The sequence below is a fragment of the Leptopilina heterotoma genome, unplaced genomic scaffold (genome assembly GCF_015476425.1).
Source record: "Leptopilina heterotoma isolate Lh14 unplaced genomic scaffold, ASM1547642v1 Lhet_51, whole genome shotgun sequence".
NCBI lineage: Eukaryota > Metazoa > Arthropoda > Insecta > Hymenoptera > Figitidae > Leptopilina > Leptopilina heterotoma.
Genome location: NW_025111110.1, coordinates 2870983 through 2889685, shown reverse-complemented (window position 1 = coordinate 2889685; position 18703 = coordinate 2870983). Strand labels below are relative to the sequence as shown.

The following is an 18703-nucleotide window of genomic DNA, read 5'->3' as shown; positions in this document are numbered from 1 at the left end:
TTTATGGAATTTAGCTTCATTATTTTTGTGCTTTTGGAAAATACTTTACTTATTAAATTGTCTCGACTTTTTGGTAAAAAATCTAAAATTATCGAAAATTATCAAAAATTCAAAAATCCGAATTTCTTAAAATTCAACATTTTTTCCTCTCTTTTATGGAATTTAGCTTCATTATTTTTGTGCTTTTGGAAAATACTTTACTTATTAAATTGTCTCGACTCTTTGGTAAAAAATCTAAAATTATTAAAAATTATTAAAAATCCGAAAAATCGAATTTTTTAAAATTCAACATTTTTTCTTCTCTTTTATGCCATTTAGCTTTATTATTATTTGAATTCTTATTCAAGAGAAAAAATGGAAAACTGAAAAAATTTAGAAATTCAGTGTGTAATAATTATTATATCTTTATAAATTATTTAATTTAAAATGGCTTTATAAAATAAGCAATGCAAAAGATGACCCAGATACTAATAGTAATTGTTCTAGCCATAGTTTAAGTCTAGTAATGTATATTCTATTTAAATTGAGACCATTGAGTGAAATTATTTGAATTTTAGTTAGTTAAATCTCTTTGTTAGGTTATAATAATTATTTCTTTAAAATTTTTTAAATTGTTTAAAATAAGCAGCCCCATACAACATTCCCGCGCGGATAGTTTGGCTAGTTAATAATAATCAAGTACATGTTCAGGTAATCTGTTCGCAGTTTGAAGTTAAATGTTGTTTGCTTTTTGTTTCTTAACTTTTTTATAATTTTTCTTTTCAAATATTTTCAATTCTAACATTAATTTTATGAAGAAGAATTTTATTAAAAGTGAATTGAATTCTTGCGAAGAATTTTACTATTTATAAAAATAATTAAAATGTTTCAAGGAATTCATTATAATTTTAAGAAATAATTAAATCTTTATGAAGAATTTTATAGAAATATTTGAAAATAATGAAATTTTTTCGAGAAATTCAATTAAAGTTGTTTTGAAAATAATGGAATTTCTTTAAAGAATTTTATTAAAATATTCAAAATAATTGAATTCATCACAAGAATTTTATTATTTTTTTGAAAATAATTGAATTCTTCCAATTTTTTGACGAATATATTTAAAAATTGCATTGAAAGTAATTTAATTTTTATATAGAATTTTAAACAAATATTTTGAGAATAATTGAATTATTTTTAGAGAATTTCAAATTCTTGTTGAAATTGAATTTTATGGAAATTTTTGAAAATATTTAAATTCTTTCATGTAATTTTATTTAAATTTGATTTAAAATAATTTAATTCCTGCAAAGAATTTTTGTATTTATAAAAATAGTTGAAATGTTTCGAAGAATTTATCAATACTTTAGGAAGTAATTGAAATTTATGGAGAAATATTTAAAAATATTTGAATTCATCCGAGGAATTCAATTAAAATTGTTTTGAAAATCATTGAATTTTGGTAAAGATTTTACTATTTAAAAAAGTAATTGAATTGTTTAGAAGGATTTATTAAAATTTTAGAAAATAATTGAATTTCTTTCGTAAAATTTAAAAAAAAAATTTTTTGATTATCTTTAGTTTTTAATTAAATTATTTTTTGTAAATATTTGAATTTTCGGAAATATATAATTGAAAATATTGTAAATAATTGAATTTCGAAAAATTATAATGAAATAATTCTAAGAATTATTGTTTGTTAAAAAATATTTTAATATAATTGTTTGAAGCTAATTTTCATCAACTTTCATTTGAAGAGTTTTCATTAAAACTGTTGAAAATTTATTGATTTCTAAAATTTCTAAATTCTATTTAATACAATTCAAATTTTTCACAATTTAATTTTTGAAATATTTTAATAAAATACTCAAAGAAAAATCAATTATTTCAAACAACATTTACCAAAATTTCAATTATAATTAAAAAATTTTTAATTAAATATTTCAAAAATTTAATTATATCTTAGAAAAATGATTGTAAGATTTGAATATAGTTATTTTTCTCACTATATAAAAATCTAAATATGTTGCAATTTATACAAAAATGTGATATTTTATAATACCGCATATTTATTTTATAATACCAAAATTTATTTTATAAATTTTTGAAATTATTTATACTGAAAACATATTTCGGTTCTTATGAATTTTTGAAACATTATTTATTTTAAAAAACTATTTCCTTCATTTAAACGTTCCGAATTATTGAAGCATTATAATTTACTTAATTTAATTAATATTTATTGATTAATCAAATAAAAATATATAATTTTCGCGATGAAATAAAATTGTAGTAAATTTAAAAACTTTTTCTTGCAAATATGAAATATTTATAAACGAAATAGAGGAAGTAAATTATAATCTTGTAGGTCATCGCAAAATATTGAAGTCAATATTTGATACAATGCCTCGTATTTCGAATAAGTTATAATCCTACAAGTTTCCCTAGATCTCAAAGGCGAGATAAACCTAGAAATAGAATACTGATTTTTGAGAAAGATTTACGAACTGATACACTTTCGTATAAAGTAAGACAAAAACAGAAAAAAAAAGATTGCTGAAGAAAGCAAATTGTTAACACAATCTATAACAGAATTACCGAAAAAAGGGGAAAAATAGAAGATAAATAAATTTTTTTACACTCTGAGGAATATTTCCCTAAGCGAGAGAAAAAACATTTCCTTTTTGTATCAAAAAAAGTAATTTCTATCAAAAGAAATGAATCTAATATTATTTACGACCAATTTAAAGTATAGAACTTAAGTAAGCAATTGATAAAAAATCAAATCTCGAAATTTTGCCATATTTGGAAAAAATTAATTATAATATTAAATAAAAACTTGATATAAAATTTTTCTTTATTTCCAAAACCAATAATTCTCAGTTATTCAAAATTTATAGTAATAAATAGCCAATTGAAAATTTAATTGATATAACTTTAAATTATAAATGGAAATTTTAATTAATGACAATTTTAGTTAATGTTGAAGTTAAATTAATGGTTTACTTCAAAACAATAATTGAAGTTTCAGTCTCAATGGCAAATCTAATTAATGGCGATATTGATGAATTGTAGCTTTTTAAGGATAATATATTCAGTTCTAATGGACACTCATTGAATGCCCGTATATACCAGTGATAATAATTCGTTTTATCTATAATCAAATTTTGGATCGGTGTGCCTGGATAAAACCAATCAATGTCCACAGATTAAGCTTTACACAGTTTGAAGACCACAACTGCTATCAGTTGAACTAATCCACGTTGAAAATCGACGACCAAAACCACTTTACTAAGAGGACCCAAGTTTCTTATATTTATGTCACAAGAGAAAATTTACTTATATTTATATAATTCTCCGTAACTTTTCTCTTTCACTTTTTTAATCTAAGTTCTCGATTTTCCTGTGTTGAACCTATCTATGGAGTATATTTATTTTTAGAAAAACTATTACAACTTTTGAGAATAACTACTATTAGAAATCGATAAAATCGGTTTTCAAGTAAAATATACATGAAAAGATAAATATTTAATTTGTTTCACTGCGAAAATAAGTAAAAAGAACTGAACTTTGTGTATCCTTTCAGTAAACGAAACGTTTCTTAACTTTTCACTACTTTCCCACTACTCTGTAGTGGATTTTATATTTCCTAATATTGTGAACATAACCAATAAAAAAATGGGTTCACATACCGATAAATATTATACTTTTTTCCATTTTATTTCGTCCCGTCACATTGTATGCGGTGCAAATAAAATTCGCCTGTCACCGAAGGAATGGTCAACCTAACCTAAAAACACACCGTGGAATGTTTATCAATTGGATCAATTGTCAACAAAATCGCACATAAACTAAAATGCATAATAACAATTTCCACCCCCTTACACTTAGTCAATTCTATGCCATATAGAAAAGAATAAAATTTTTTTCAATTACCTGATCAGATTTTCTTCTTTTCTTCGTGCAGCGCCAGTCACACTTTTCTTCCTTTGATTCACTTTACAAATTACACTCACACTCCATTTCTGCAAACTCCGGAATTGTATGCCCGACAGTTGACTTTTACTCATCCTCGCAGTTTTTCTATCTCTTTCAGCCTTTCTCCACCCCGTACAAATGACCTTTCTTTTCTTCTTATCTACAACACCCCTGAACGTTATCCCCATATTTTAATGACCCAGCGCTCGCGACAATAATAAACGCGGCGCATTATCCCAATCCTGACAAAAAAACAAAAAGTATCAACTCGAAGTAGAAAAAGAAAGAATTTTACATTGTTTTAAATTACTCTATTTATGTAAAATGCAATAATAAAACTACCCGGCACGACACTCAGAAAAAAATAACGATTAAACTATGACGATACTATTGCAATGAACTACTAATCGCAATTAACTGTTATCACCACGTGTGAACTCGAAAAAAGAAAGAATTTTATCTTCAGAATGTTAAAACCGTATTTTTAATTACTTTAATGTGTAAAATTTACAATAATTAAACTCTCCGACACGATACTAATGGCAAAATGGCGGTCAAACTGTTATTGATAAACAATTCAATTGCAATGAACTTATCTACAAAGTGAAATTAGCAATAATGGTGCCCTCACAATTTGTTAAATTTTTTGTTCAAGGTTGGTATTTAACAATTTTTAATCGTAGACAACTTCGCGCAGTACTATTGTTTAAATAATAAACTAAATTGAATAAAAATAAAAAATAAACTAGTAGAAAAAATACAAAGATTTATAACTTTTAAAAAAAAAGTTTCTTTTTTTTTTTTTGTTCAAAAAAATTATTTGTTTATTAAACTTTCTACCTTTTTCGAAATTTTAACGTTTTAGATTATTATCTAAACAGGAGAAAAAGAGAAAATTAACTATCACTTATTGTGTAGAAACTCAAAAAGAAAAGAATTTTACATTTCAAATGTTAAATATTAATTTATTTTTAATTTATTTAATAAGTTAACTTTTCGACACGATACTCACGGAAAAAGGCTAAACCGTGAAACAATTCTACTGCAAATGAACTATTAACATTACCACAGCGTATATAAACTCAAAATCGAAAAAATGTTACATTCCGAATGTTAAAGCCCTATTTTTAATTACTTTAATACTTAAAATTTTTAACAAATAAACTTTTCGACGCGATACTAACGGAAAAAGGCGGTTACACTCTTAACTGTTAAACAATTCACTATGCAATGAACTTATCCACGCAAATAGAAATTCAATAATGGTGCCCTCACAATTTTTTGTTTAATTTTTTATATTTTAAAGTTGGTAATTGGTATTTAACAATAATTTTCAATCGTAGACAACTTCAGGAATTTAAACAGTAAACAAAACAAATCAGAATATAATTTTGGTAATTACGTAATAATATTAAAAATTCTCCTTGAAAAATGTTTTAAAGAAAGAATTATTTGACATTTCTTCAATATTCTACCTTATTCGAAATTGAACTTTATATCAAAGATTATATAATATTATATAAGTTTAATATAAAAGCAATAATTAAAAACTTACCTTCAGGTGGGTCTACTTTTAGGTTATATGACAAATTATTGGATTAATTAATTAATTATTAAACAATTAGTTATATTATAATAATGAGTAAATTATATTAATTAGTTAGATTAGGTATATTAATTTGTAAATAATTAATAAGTAAGTAATTAATCATATTTTTCAGATTATCTATTCCAATTTATTTATTAAAACTGAATTGATTGATTTATAATTAAGGGGAGACTTCGACTTCGATATTCAAATTTAAAATTTTAACTAAAATTCATTTTTAAATTGAATTAAATTTTTATTAGAAAATTATACGATAATTCAATTATTTAAATGCAAAAATAAATGATTTATTGAATAATTAAATATTTCTTAAAATTGAATTCTCATAAAGAATTTGATCAACAATTTTTTAAAGAATTAAATTCTTTTGACGAATTTTAATAAAATTTTTAAGTATAATTACATTTTTCGAGGAATTCAATTAAAATTGTATTAAAAATAATTTGAAATTCTGCGATGAGTTTCATTTATGAAAATAATTGAATTTCTAATAAGAATTTTATTATTTATGAAAATAATTCAATCCCTGTAAAAAATCGAATTTTACCAAGAATTTTATTAAAAATTTATAAAATAATTATTGATTAATTACTTAATTTTAATTTTTAATAGTAAATTCTTATTCTAATCTAAAAAACAGATCATAAAGAAAATTATTCTCTTACAGGTACATAAATTATATCCGACTTGCAGTAATTTTTGAGAGGTGAATTTTCAATAGCACAAGATAATAATGAAATTATTATTTAACAGCTGTAATTTGTTAACTATGGAATTTACATTTTAAATGAAGGCAAAGCAGGCGATTTTGCGTAATATTATCCAAAGAGAGAAGTATATCAGTTTCAAAACTATTAAAATGATCGTGATGGTAGAACTAGCCTTTATCCTGTGTAGTGCATTGTATGTTTATGCAGTTTTAGTTGCAACGGGTTATAAATCAAATGTTGTTTTCGGAACGTTGAGTTTGAGCTCTAAAATGCATATTACGCAAATGCAGGAAGGGAAAATGGATTATGGTTACCCTTCCTCAAACCACATTACCAACAGAAATGCATTTTGATGAAATTGTGGTCATGGTGAACACAACATAAAAATGTCCTCGTCTTCATTTTTACCATTTAGAACAATTTACATGCTTGTAGAGTTATTTACAAAAATTATTTTCTCTTTTTAATTTTACTCAGTTTGCTTAATTTCTAATTAAAATTTATTGACAGTAATTTAACATTTTCTCGATTGTACCTGCAAAAATTACAGTTTCAATTAAAAAGTAATTTCAATTATTTTTCTAAATAGTAAAATTCTTTGCAAAAATTCAATTATTTTCAAAACAATTTTAATTGAATTCCTCGGATGAATTCAAATATTTTTAAATATTTCCATAAATTTCAATTATTTTCTAAAATTTTAATAAATTTTTCGAAACATTTCAACTATTTTTATAAATACTAAAATTCTTTGCAGGAATTAAATTATTTTTAATCAAATTTAAATAAAATTACACGAAAGAATTTAATTATTTTTAAAAATTTCCATAAAATTCAATTTTAACAAGAATTTAAAATTCTCTAAAAATAATTCAATTATTCTCAAAATATTTTTAAAAAATTCTATATAAAAATTAAATTACTTTCAATGCAATTTTTAAATATATTCGTCAAAAAAATTGATAGAACTCAATTATTTTCAAAAATTAATAAAATTCTTGTGATGAATTCAATTATTTTGAATATATACTTAATTTTAATAAAATTCTTTAAAGAAATTTAATAATTTTCGAAACAACTTTAATTGAATTTCTCGAAAAAATTTTATAAATATTTCTATAAAATTCTTCATAACAATTTAATTATTTCTTAAAATTTTAATAAATTCTTCAAAACATTTCAATTTTTTTTATAAATAGTAAAATTTTTCGCAATAATTTAATTATTTTTATAAATAGTAAAATCCTTTGCAAAAATTCAATTCTTCTCAAAATAATTTTAATAAAATTCCTCGAAAGAATTTAAATTTTAAAATATTAACGTAAAATTAATTTATTTTCTAAAATTTTTAATAAATTCTTTGGTACAATTCAATTATTTTTATAAATAATAAAATTCTTCGCAAGAATTCAATTAATTTCAATACAATTTTAATAAAATTCAATTGCTTTCAAAATTTTTAATTAAAATTATTAAAGAAACTCCATTAGTTTAAAAAAAATTCAAAGAAATTCTTCAAAAGAATTTAATTAGGATTTTTAAAAATTTTAATAAAATTCTTCGCGAGAATTCAGTTATTTTCCTAAATTATAAAATTCTTTGAAGGAATTCTATTATTAATGAATTATTAATGAAGAATTCAAAATTTTAAAGATTTTATTTTAAAAATTCTACAAAAATTAATTATTTCAATAAAAAAAATATAATTTTTTGAATAATTGAATGCTTCTTAAAATTGAATTCAATTATTTAAATATAAAAATAAATAATTTATTAAATATAATTTGCTTGGAATCCTGTTAAAATTTTTTAAAAACAATTATTAACAAAAAAATTTTAATAAAGTTTCACTCAAACATTTAATTATTCTTTTGGAAAATTTTATTAAACTAATTGATATTGCAAATATTATTAAATTGAGGAAAATTTTTGAAAATAATTTAATTTTGGAGAAGAATTTTATTATTTTTAAAGATAATTGAAATTTTGACGAGAATTTTTAAAAATTTTTGAATATAATTGAATTTTTGCAAAGATTTTTATTATTTTTGAAAATAATTAAATTTCTGCTTTTGTAACTTTTCTCAAAAAATTTAATTATTTGAGTGATTTTAACTAAAATTCATATTTAAATTTATTTTTTATTCATTTATTTTTATTCATAATAATTTACTGAATTCGATTAAAATTGTATTAAAAATAATTGTAATTTTGCGTTGAGTTTTTTTTTATTTTTCAAAAACCTAAATTCTTTAAAATTTCTTATTATATTCATTGAAAATTGAAATTTTATAAAATTTGCACAAAAATTCAAAATTTTCTTATTAATTCTAAAAAATAATTAGATTTCAAGAATAAACAGAATAACTTTAGAAAACAACAATTTTCCAGGATTCCGATCAAAAGTCCCTGACTTTTCCAGGTTTTTTCAAGATTTATAAAATTCTCTGACATTTTCAGGTTTTCCAGGTTGCGTGGCACCCTGCATTTACTTAATTTGTAATTAATAAATAATTTTAATTTCTGATATTCTAAACAAACACTTATAATATTCAACGTTGTATTTGCTATTTAACGTTAGATTAAATATTTAACGAAATGTAATTTCGTAAAAAATTTTTATTTGTATAAATTGAAAACTAAAAAATGATGATGTGTATTAAATAAAAAGACGACCCTTTATTATATTTCATGTACTGATTGAATAAATGTATTCAGGACGTGATATGAGCGCAGTTTATAGAATTATAGTGTTATTTCCGGTAATTTTACATTTAAGAGCGTATCTATACATTAAGATCCTCCACTTCCACTTAGATAGCAAACCGCAAACCACTCGAGAGGTTGGCTGAGAGGTCTGTTCACAATGACCACATTTTCACTGTGAACCATTTTTCATCCTACATATAGGTGTAATATATTTCATAATGTGCACATAATGTATTTAATTTAATAACACCCTATTTTATTGTCAACAATATTATTTTTAAAAAATGATTTTCAAAAAATAAAAATTACGAATAACGTAAATTTGTGCCAATGTAAATTTTTTTTATGCCTCTTTTAATTTAGAAGAACAGTTTTTTCTCAAAAAAAAAAAAAATATTCTGAATTCTAAATTAAAATAATAATTAATATTATCAATTATAATATTATTAAAAATAATGCAATATTAATAATTTTAATAAAATTTGAATTCACATATTTATATTTATAAAATAAAATGTATAAACTTGTTGTTTTTTAATACCTGGCAAAAGTCTTAAAATAGAACTAAATAAGATTGATTTCATTTACTGAAAGCGTTAAGTGCTTTAGTCATTCCAGTAGACAATAATCGAAACGCAACATCATTCGTTATACCCTTCACTTTATTTCTTATAGCGACTTTTTGAAAGTGATTCTTTTTTAACTTACCATTACCGTATTTCCTTCTGTCATTTCGTATCAATTTTTCTTAAGTTTAAATTAACAATAAAAAACTAAAAAAAAAATTAAAACATAGAATATTTTTTATAAATAAAAACAATTTAGTTATTTTACTTATATAAAAAAATTACTAATGGATAAAAATAAAAAATATTAAAATTGAGTAATCAAAATTCCTTTGTTTCGATTGTAATTTAAATATTATTGTCAATTAATATTCCTCATCAAATGTAATTAATTCAAAATACTTGGATTTTATCCATTTCGTTTTTATTAAAATATTTTATATACAAATATTTTTTTATAAATCACATCTATTTATAAAACAATGGAAGTTGAACTCGAGTTTAAATACAAAATAAAGAGTTCACTTGCAGAAAAAAAAATGATTTGTATACAAAATATATTAGAAGGGAGAAAATATTTTGTCAATTGAAAATATTTTGTTGGCAGTTCTACAAGAAAATACTTGTACATATGTAGTAAAAAAATTGATTGTATTTCCAACTAAGTATTTTATTGACAGAAAATATTTTCGCTTTTTATTTTTTAAAATTAAAAAGTGTTTTTCTTTTCGAAATTCTTCAATTTGTTTCATAAATACTCACTTTTGTCGCTTCATTTTATTAAATTCACTTTGTTGAACAGCAGCGTCGCCGAAAATTTCTCTCACCTTTCGCTTACGTTCCATGTCACTCTTAATCTGTTCTTTAATTTTCAAATTCGCCAAGAATGACGTATCCCTTCGGACTTCTCTTATTGCTCCTTTCATTTCGCGTTTTATTTTATGAACCATCTTTTCTCTCTCTGCCTTCTCTTGGGACATTTTCTTATGCCTCCTACCTTCGTATCTGTAAATTTTAAAGGAATTAAAAATTATAAATTAATATTGAAAAATCATACTTTGAATATTTACGACAAAAATTGTTTATAACGAAAAAATCAACTTTAACAATTTGTAATATTATTAAATCAAAATTAAAAATTGTCTTTGTTTTTTAAAGTTTCGGTAAATTTAAATAAATGTTAAACTTACACTCTCTCGATTCGAGGTTCATATAATCTCAATGCCTTTGGCTTTTTCTTCTCACGAACTAAATATTCCAATTTCTTCTCTTTCAACACTTCCAATTCTTCAATTAATTCGTTTACCCTTTGTCTCAAATTTTTTGGATATTTCTTCATGAAATCGCATTTTAACATTTTCAAAATTGGCTCAAAAATCGAGTAAACAGCATCCAATTCCTCGTATTGCTTTTTAAATTCATAAATTAAATTTATTGTCGTAGCAAATACACGAATTTTAAAATCAGAATCTATTTCATCTTCTATTAAATCAGACGTTTTCATTTGTGGTTTACTGAGATCTATTTTGTGATTTTTCATATTTTCATCAATTTCCAATAATTTACTAAAATCACCATCAGATTTGAAAGGAGGAATAACTTTAATCGCTTTATTGTCCTGTGGTTTTGGCATCGATAAATATATCAAACCGCGTAAGAAATTTATCGCCTCTGGTGAAAATCGTTTACTCAATGTCGTATACTGAAAAGCAGAATAAAGAATATCAAAAAATTATTATTAATTTCCTTTTCTTCAAAGTAAAATAATTTTAAATAAATAATTATTATTAACTGTATTAAAAAATAAATATCAAAACAATAAATTTTTAACGAACCTCTAGAATTAATGTACATATGTATAAGCCCTTGGAAATGTGACTTTTTCTCTTAACTGAGCATCTCAAGAGTATTTGAGACATGAATACTAAACAAGGAGAGACGACCGGATGCCTGAAGTCGGATGTTGGAAATATAAGAGATACTAATTTTAAAAACATCAACTGTAACAGTAAATAAAAAAATATCAGTTTTCAAAGTCATATATTAAAAAATAATTGTACTTCAAAAATATATTTACCAAATTGCTTCCAACATATTTCTTCTTTTTCTCTTCAAATTCATTATGCTTCGTTTTAATGATTTCTTGTATACATTTCTTTGCATTTTCAGCGCTCGCATGAGCCAAGTCATAAAGATGGGGACACAATCTGAAACAAAATTTAATTTTTTACAAATTTTACAATTTTTACACATGAACTCGTCATTTTTTTTCTCATTACATTTTTAATAATCCTTAAGTTTCGAACTTTCAAATGAAAGACGATATTTTTGTTACTTTTCTTTATTTGTATTTTATTATACAAAAAAAATTATTTTCTGTATTAAAAAAATTATTATAACTAAATAAATATTTAATTTATATTATTTTTGTACAGTGTATTTGAAAATATTTAAATAGAAAATAAAATTCGTTCTTGTGAACATTCAAAACTTTAGGAACGTCATTTTTAAATTTGGCAAAATCAAAGAAATTAAAAGTAATTTTTAATTTTTAAAGAAAGCCAAGCCTCGGATCGACTCTATAAAAAAGTCGCTTTAGTCGATTACAGATTAAAAAAAAGTTGAAAAAGTCATTTATTTTATTCAGTATTGTCACAAAAATTTTATTTTGAATTTTCCTGACCTTTCACTGATTTCTAAATTCAATTATTCAAAAATTATTATATAATTAAATAGTTTTGTTAAATAAAAATATTTAAACTCGTTATTTACTTTTTTACATTAATTGTAATTTTAAAATTAGTTTAAATTTTTAAATTAAAAAAATTCCAATTTCAATAAATCTGCAAAATTAAATGATTTGTAAAAAACAAAAATTGCAATTCTTCCAAAATTGAGTTATTTTCAAAGATATTTAATTGAACTTCTCTAAATCAATTATTTTGAATAATTTTAAGGAAATTTTTCATGAATTCAATTATTTAAATACAGAAGTTCAATTGTTTTTATAATAATTGAAACTAAAAAGCCTCATGATTTCTCTTTAAAGAATTATTATCTTTGCTGAATTATTGAAATTCATCAAATTTAACTTATTAAATTATCAAATTTTGAATAATTATAATAAAAAAAATTTTTAAATTAGTCTTTTAAAAATATTTCTATATTTTTGAATGATAATAAATTGTTTAATTATTTATTTTACAAATTTACGGGCAATGAAAAAAAGTTACAAATAATTAAGATTTATCAACGTTTTTTGACAATAATTGAATTTACAAAAAGAAGTTTTGGAAAATATGAAAAAATATTCAATTTACTTTGAAGAATTTTAATTAAAAATTTCTAAAATAATTATTATCTTGAAAATTTCAATATTCTAAAAAATTAGATTTTTTATAATAATTGTATCTGCAAATTTTAATGTATAATTAAATTTTTGCAAATATTTGAATTTTCGGAAATATGTAATTGAAAATATTGAAAATAACAATTCAATTAAAAAAATGAAAACAAATTCGAAGAATTACTTTTTAAAAATAATATCTTAATTTACTTTTTTTAAAAACTAATTTTCATTCTTATTATTCATTAGAATTTTTAAGAAATCAATTATATTCAAAAATTTGCAATTAACTTTTTCAAAATTTGATTTTTAGAAATTTTAATGAAATACTTCAAAAAGAAATTAATTAATCCTTTATAATTTTACAAAATTTCAATTATTTATAAACTTTTTAATTATACATTTCAAAAATTTAATAATCTTATAGAAAATTTAATCAAAAATAAATTACGGTTAATAATTTGCATTTTGTACCAAAAAGAATTTAAATTTCAAACATTCTAAAACTTAATTAATTCTAAAAATCAAAATTGCAATCCTTCTAAAATTTTTTTTTTCAAAAATTTGAAATTCTAGAAATTTAAATTTGAAAAATAAACATAAAAATTTGAAGAAAAACTTTTTCTCTGAAGATATTTTGTTGTAATATTTAGAAGAAAAATCGAAAACTTCGCTTTTTTGAAAATAAATCGAAAAAAGTCGTCTTTTCTGAAAATAGTCGGAAAAAAGTCAAACTATTCGCGGTCTGGAAAGCGTAAAAAATTCCGCTAAAAATATAAATATTAATAAACTAATGCTACAAGATTAATGTTAAAAATTTTGAAATATTTACCTGTCTAATATTTGAAAACTCTTGAGAATACTTTCTTCACTCGACAAATCGAAACAATCAATGTACATTAATAAATGTTCGAAAAGACCGCACAATTTTTCTCTGCTTCCTTTAGCACCCAAAGTCCAATGATTGCACTTAATAATTCTCTCGATAATGACCGATTGATAGTGTTCATTATGTCCCCGTAATAATTTATTTAAATCCTCATAAGTTTCGGGAACTTTGTATGTATGTGGCAATTCCGCTCGAGCTTTCTCCAACATTTTCTCACTTTCATTGAAGGACTCTTCATTTTTTCTCAAGGTTTTTAAATTTTGCGAAATATTTTTACTTTCCAATTTAGAGGTTTTTTTGATGGTCAGTTCTTCTTCTTCCTCATCATCACTGGAAGATTCCGAAACTTTTAAATCTGACAAATTGTCTTCGTCTTCCGACTCTGAACTATTATTTTCATTCTCTTCATTGGAATTATCATTCAGACTTTGTTCTCTTTTATTTAATTTCTCTTCTTCCTCTTCTTCCTCTTCTTCCTCGTTATCCTCATGTTCACTGCTTTCTTCAACTTCATTATCTTTTTTTGTACATTTTTTTCCTGAAGGTTTTTCTCCTTTCCCTTGCTCTTCTTCTTCCTCGTTATCCTCATGTTCACTGCTCTCTTCAACTTCATTATCTTTTTTTGTACATTTTTTTCCTGGAGGTTTTTCTCCTTTCCGTTGCTCTTCTTCTTCCTCTTCCTCCTCTTCTTCTTCGTCTTCTTCTCCTTTTTCTTCTTCTTCTTCTTCTTCCTCATCATCACCGGATTCGTCATCAGAATCGGAATCCTTTGACCCACTGTCTTCATTTTGCTTATCGTCCTCGTCGTCTATATTTTCAGCCACAAAACCATCATCCAAATCATCGGCAGATCTATGCTTTCTATAAAGATCGTCCTTCTCGAAACCATTCATTCTCTTCAATCTATCTTGTTCCAATTTCTCTAAATTCACTCGTTCCTCCTCAGCAATTTTTTCCTCGGATTTTAATTTATCGGTGGGATTACCTCGAATTTCAAATTTTAATTGTCGCATAGTAATATCATAATCATCGGCTTTTGGTTTTTCCTCAACTGCATCCAATGATTTATTTGTATTTGTTATAATAGGCAAAAGATCCTTCCAATCGGTATCAAGTTTTTTCGTTAAATCCTCAATTTTTTCCTGTTTTTTTATTCTCTCATCGCGCTTTCTCTTTGACTCGGCAATGAGCTCTTCAATAACACTTTTTCTCGATTTTTCATTACTTGCATTTGATAAAAGACCACCGCCAAAATGAGCTTCTTCTAAAAACTTTTTACCCAATCTTCCCTCACGATTCTCATCATCACCATCACTTAATTCATCGTCATCGCTATTTGGATTATCGAATTTTTCAATATCCATTATCGCCTGACCTTTATGCGTTAAAATCTCATCGTCATTTAAATTGAAAATATTTTTTTTCTTCTGCGCTTTCATTCTTTCTTTTGCAAATCTTGCCAATGCTTTTTCCTCCTCGGACATATTGGGATTCTTTTGATGTAAACGTTTATCAAGGAGAATATTGTCCTTATCCTTGAATTTATATTCCTGAAGTAAAGTTCCCTTTCGTTTGGCAATTGCTTTTGTTCGTGATATACCTGGAAGTCCACGATCTGATTTACTTTTTTGTCCTAAAACTTTTCTCTTGTCTCTATTTACATGTATTTCAAAAGGTGTTATTGTTTTCTTTGCCTGTTGCTGTTTACGTTTTTTAGCATAAACATCGGCTAATTTCGATTTTTTGTTCTTTATTTTCGCCATTGTGCGTATTGATAACTGAAAAATTAATTTAAAAGTGGTATTTAATTGTTACATATTTAAAACATTTTTGTTATTTTTCTAATACAAATTATTTAACCTCGATTATTTTAGTTTAATCCTTAAAGTAAAATTACTCAAGTATAATTGTAAAAAAAACAAAATAAGTTTGTAATTGATAATAAAAAAATAGTAAATAGTACAAAATAGTTAATAATCTCTATAAAAACATTCGTATACTAACGTTATTCCTAAAAGAATTTGCGTTTCTTTAAATAACGAATCAACTGTGAACAATGGGAACAGAATAAATCCAATAAATTTGTCGCTTCAGTGAAATATCCTTTCTTTCTGTGCTATAAATCCTTTGTTGTTAAATTGTTTGTTAACTTTTAGTTTTTTACACAAAAACACGTGCAAACATGAGTTTAAAGGTTAGGAACGTACCGCGTGAAAAACTTAAGGCGCTAAAGTCAAATTTACAATGCTTCACTAGGAGAAACGCATATGATTGGTCTACAGTTTCCGTGGTCTTTACGTCCACCAATAGAAATTGACACACCGATGTGGAAAGCACCCTTAAGCATGCAACATGCTACCTAACCTATAAACTTTGACATTTTGACAGGTCAAAAACAGTGTTTTGAATGTTTTTGTATCATAAATATTTAAATACTAACAAAATAAATAACATTCGAAAATAAAATTCATATAATTATATACTGTGATAATTTTCTTCTAAGAGAGTATTTTTTCGAAAAATAATCATTTAAAATAAACATTAGAATTATTAGAATAAACAAAAATAAATGTGAATACGGTGAAAGTGAATACAAAATGCTTTTGAATTTTTGCGATTCATCTTTAAGGACAGAAGTGAAATGCAGTACAATAAGTACAGAGGGTCATGAAGTGGAGAATTTAGTAAATAAATCCCAAAAGGGTTTCATGGTTTATTCGTGTATTAAACCACCAATTCACGTTGATTTTCATTTTATCTGTAATATTCGCATAAGTCACATTATCATATGGCCTAGTGTTGGTGCACAAAAATCGTCTGGTTTTCAAATTCACACGAAATCCACCGATGAGATAACAGTATCATATACTGGTATTTCCAGTAATGGTTATTTAAATCCATCACAATCAGGAATAGTATTTTATAGAAGTGACCTGGATCCATCGACTATTTCCAGTCCGTCGAATTTTCTCCAATCTCGTTTGAAGTCCTCCAATTTGCGTCTAGTCAATTATGTTAATAAATTACGAATAAGTATTGTGAAGACGGCAAATTCCGTTCCTGCTTTAGGAAAAGTTGAAATTTGGGGACATGTCTCGCCACAATGCGGAAAAGACGTTATCGCAACTGTTTGCAGTTTGTGGTCACAGCGAAATAATGTTTGCGCAACTGTTTCTATTGATAAGAAGGAACAATCTCCTCCTTCGCAAAGTGATAATATTGTTTACAAGTGAGTTATTTACAGAATTTATTATAGTTATTGAATACGATTTTTCGTAAATACTAATCAATTCGTTTTTTTATAAAATTATTCTGTAATAATTTTATATAATGTAAAATTTCATTTTGTTAAATATTTTTTTTTAATAAATTTCTTTTAGAAAAATTCCCGAAACACTGGAAGTACCGGAAGATTTTCTAGATCCAATAACATGTGAAATAATGACTCAACCGATTGTTCTGCCTAGTGGCAAAGTGATAGATCAAAGTACACTAGACAAACATGAACAAAACGAGGCCATCTGGGGCCGACCATCTTCCGATCCATTTACAGGAATTCCTTTGAGCGAAATGCGAAGAGCTCTCGCCGCAACAGCACTTAAGGCGCAAATTGATAAATTTTTACTTGAAAATAGTGAAAATGAGGAGGTAAAAAAATTACCACGTGTCCTGGGTAGAAAAATACGTCCAGAATCGTCGCTTAAGTTAATAAATACTCAGAAACCACAGGAAAAATTACCCGAAAGTAGTAAATCGACAATAAAATATAATCAACAAACGGAGAATAATTTAAAACGAAAAAGACTGCATTGTCATGTTTTACCTTTATTACCAGTTAGACCAGTAAGACGAAAAACAAGCATGACTGTTAATTCGAATACTATTAAAAATGCAAATACAAGCACTGAAAATGTTCAAAAATCATCATGTTCAAATGATAGTTCAATTAATTGTAATTGCTGTACAAATGGTATTATTTATCGACTGCCTTGCAATCATACTTTATGTAGAAAAGTTCTACTCTCCAGCAACAATGAATGCAATGTTTGTAAAATAGCTTTCACGAATTCTGATCCGCAAAGAATTTTCGGATAATAGAAAAAGAGAAATCAAAGAAAAAAAGAAAGAAAACTTTGGTGTAAAAATAAATGTTCATATTAATTTTATATTGTGTCTATTTTGAATTTCTTTATTTGGTTGTTACGCTTTTGCTCATTTCAAATTCCCTGACTTTTCCAGATTAAAAAACGGAATTTTTCCAGGTTTTTAAATGGAAAATTATTCAAAAACATCAATAACTTCATTTTTATATAAATATTTCATCATCATTTTTTTAATAAAAATTAAGATATTCAAAAATTTGAAATCGTTTTCTTCATGTTTTATAATAATTAAAACTTTCTACTTTCTTACTGTAACTTCTTCAAAAATTATTTTCATTATTACGATTATTCATTTCTAGAATTTTCATCTAAAATTCTTCTTTCAATTTTTTTTCAATACAGTAGAGACTCCATTATCCGGATATTCGATTATCCGGACAAATTTAAAATAAAAAAATTTTTTTTTTAATATAAAGTTTACAAGGTCTCAAGCCGTTAATTAACTTCTATTTTAAATTTATTTACACGAAATGTTGCGTTTTAAAGTGTTTAAATTATTTTAAGAAAATGTTTATGTAAATATTTTGAAATATTTCTAACTAAATATTTATTAATGTTGACTTTAAAAGTTTTAGTTTGTTTCAGTCTTATTTTAATACATATGCAAATAAATACATAAAATTATGAATAAAAAATTTGTTTAATTCGTACTTTACTCGATTATCCGGATTTTTGATTATCCGGACAAGTGCCTGCATTCATTAGTCCGGATAATGGAGTCTCTACTGTAATTCTTGAAAAAGTTCTTTGTGAATTT

General features: G+C 24.1%; 3 protein-coding genes and 1 long non-coding RNA gene across 4 annotated transcripts in view; 2 read left to right on the top strand and 2 right to left on the bottom strand.

Annotated features, from left to right (window-relative positions):
- Nucleotides 1–4523, bottom strand: part of LOC122507708 (5-hydroxytryptamine receptor 1-like) — a 310494-nt gene extending 305971 nt beyond the window's left edge. Inside the window, exon 1 of the mRNA XM_043620564.1 lies at nucleotides 3913–4523. The gene's annotated coding sequence lies outside the window, so the exon portion shown is untranslated. The remainder of the gene's footprint in view (nucleotides 1–3912) is intronic.
- A 787-nt stretch (nucleotides 4524–5310) lies between these two features.
- On the top strand, nucleotides 5311–6885 carry LOC122507707. The gene is made up of 3 exons (XR_006302140.1): nucleotides 5311–5515; nucleotides 6231–6397; nucleotides 6481–6885. It is a non-coding gene; the product is annotated as an uncharacterized LOC122507707 (long non-coding RNA).
- Nucleotides 6886–10039: 3154 nt separating this feature from the next.
- Nucleotides 10040–15996, bottom strand: LOC122507705 (nucleolar protein 14 homolog). The gene is made up of 6 exons (XM_043620562.1): nucleotides 15788–15996; nucleotides 13727–15561; nucleotides 11626–11755; nucleotides 11384–11548; nucleotides 10739–11250; nucleotides 10040–10553 (listed from the first exon to the last, which is right to left on the bottom strand). Exons 2-6 carry the CDS (start codon nucleotides 15544–15546, stop codon nucleotides 10307–10309), a joined length of 2874 nt encoding a protein of 957 aa, XP_043476497.1. The 5' UTR covers nucleotides 15547–15561; nucleotides 15788–15996; the 3' UTR covers nucleotides 10040–10306.
- Nucleotides 15997–16148: 152 nt separating this feature from the next.
- On the top strand, nucleotides 16149–17949 carry LOC122507716 (RING finger protein 37). Its single transcript, XM_043620575.1, has 2 exons — nucleotides 16149–17012; nucleotides 17164–17949. Exons 1-2 carry the CDS (start codon nucleotides 16381–16383, stop codon nucleotides 17876–17878), a joined length of 1347 nt encoding a protein of 448 aa, XP_043476510.1. The 5' UTR covers nucleotides 16149–16380; the 3' UTR covers nucleotides 17879–17949.
- Nucleotides 17950–18703: the final 754 nt, after the last annotated feature.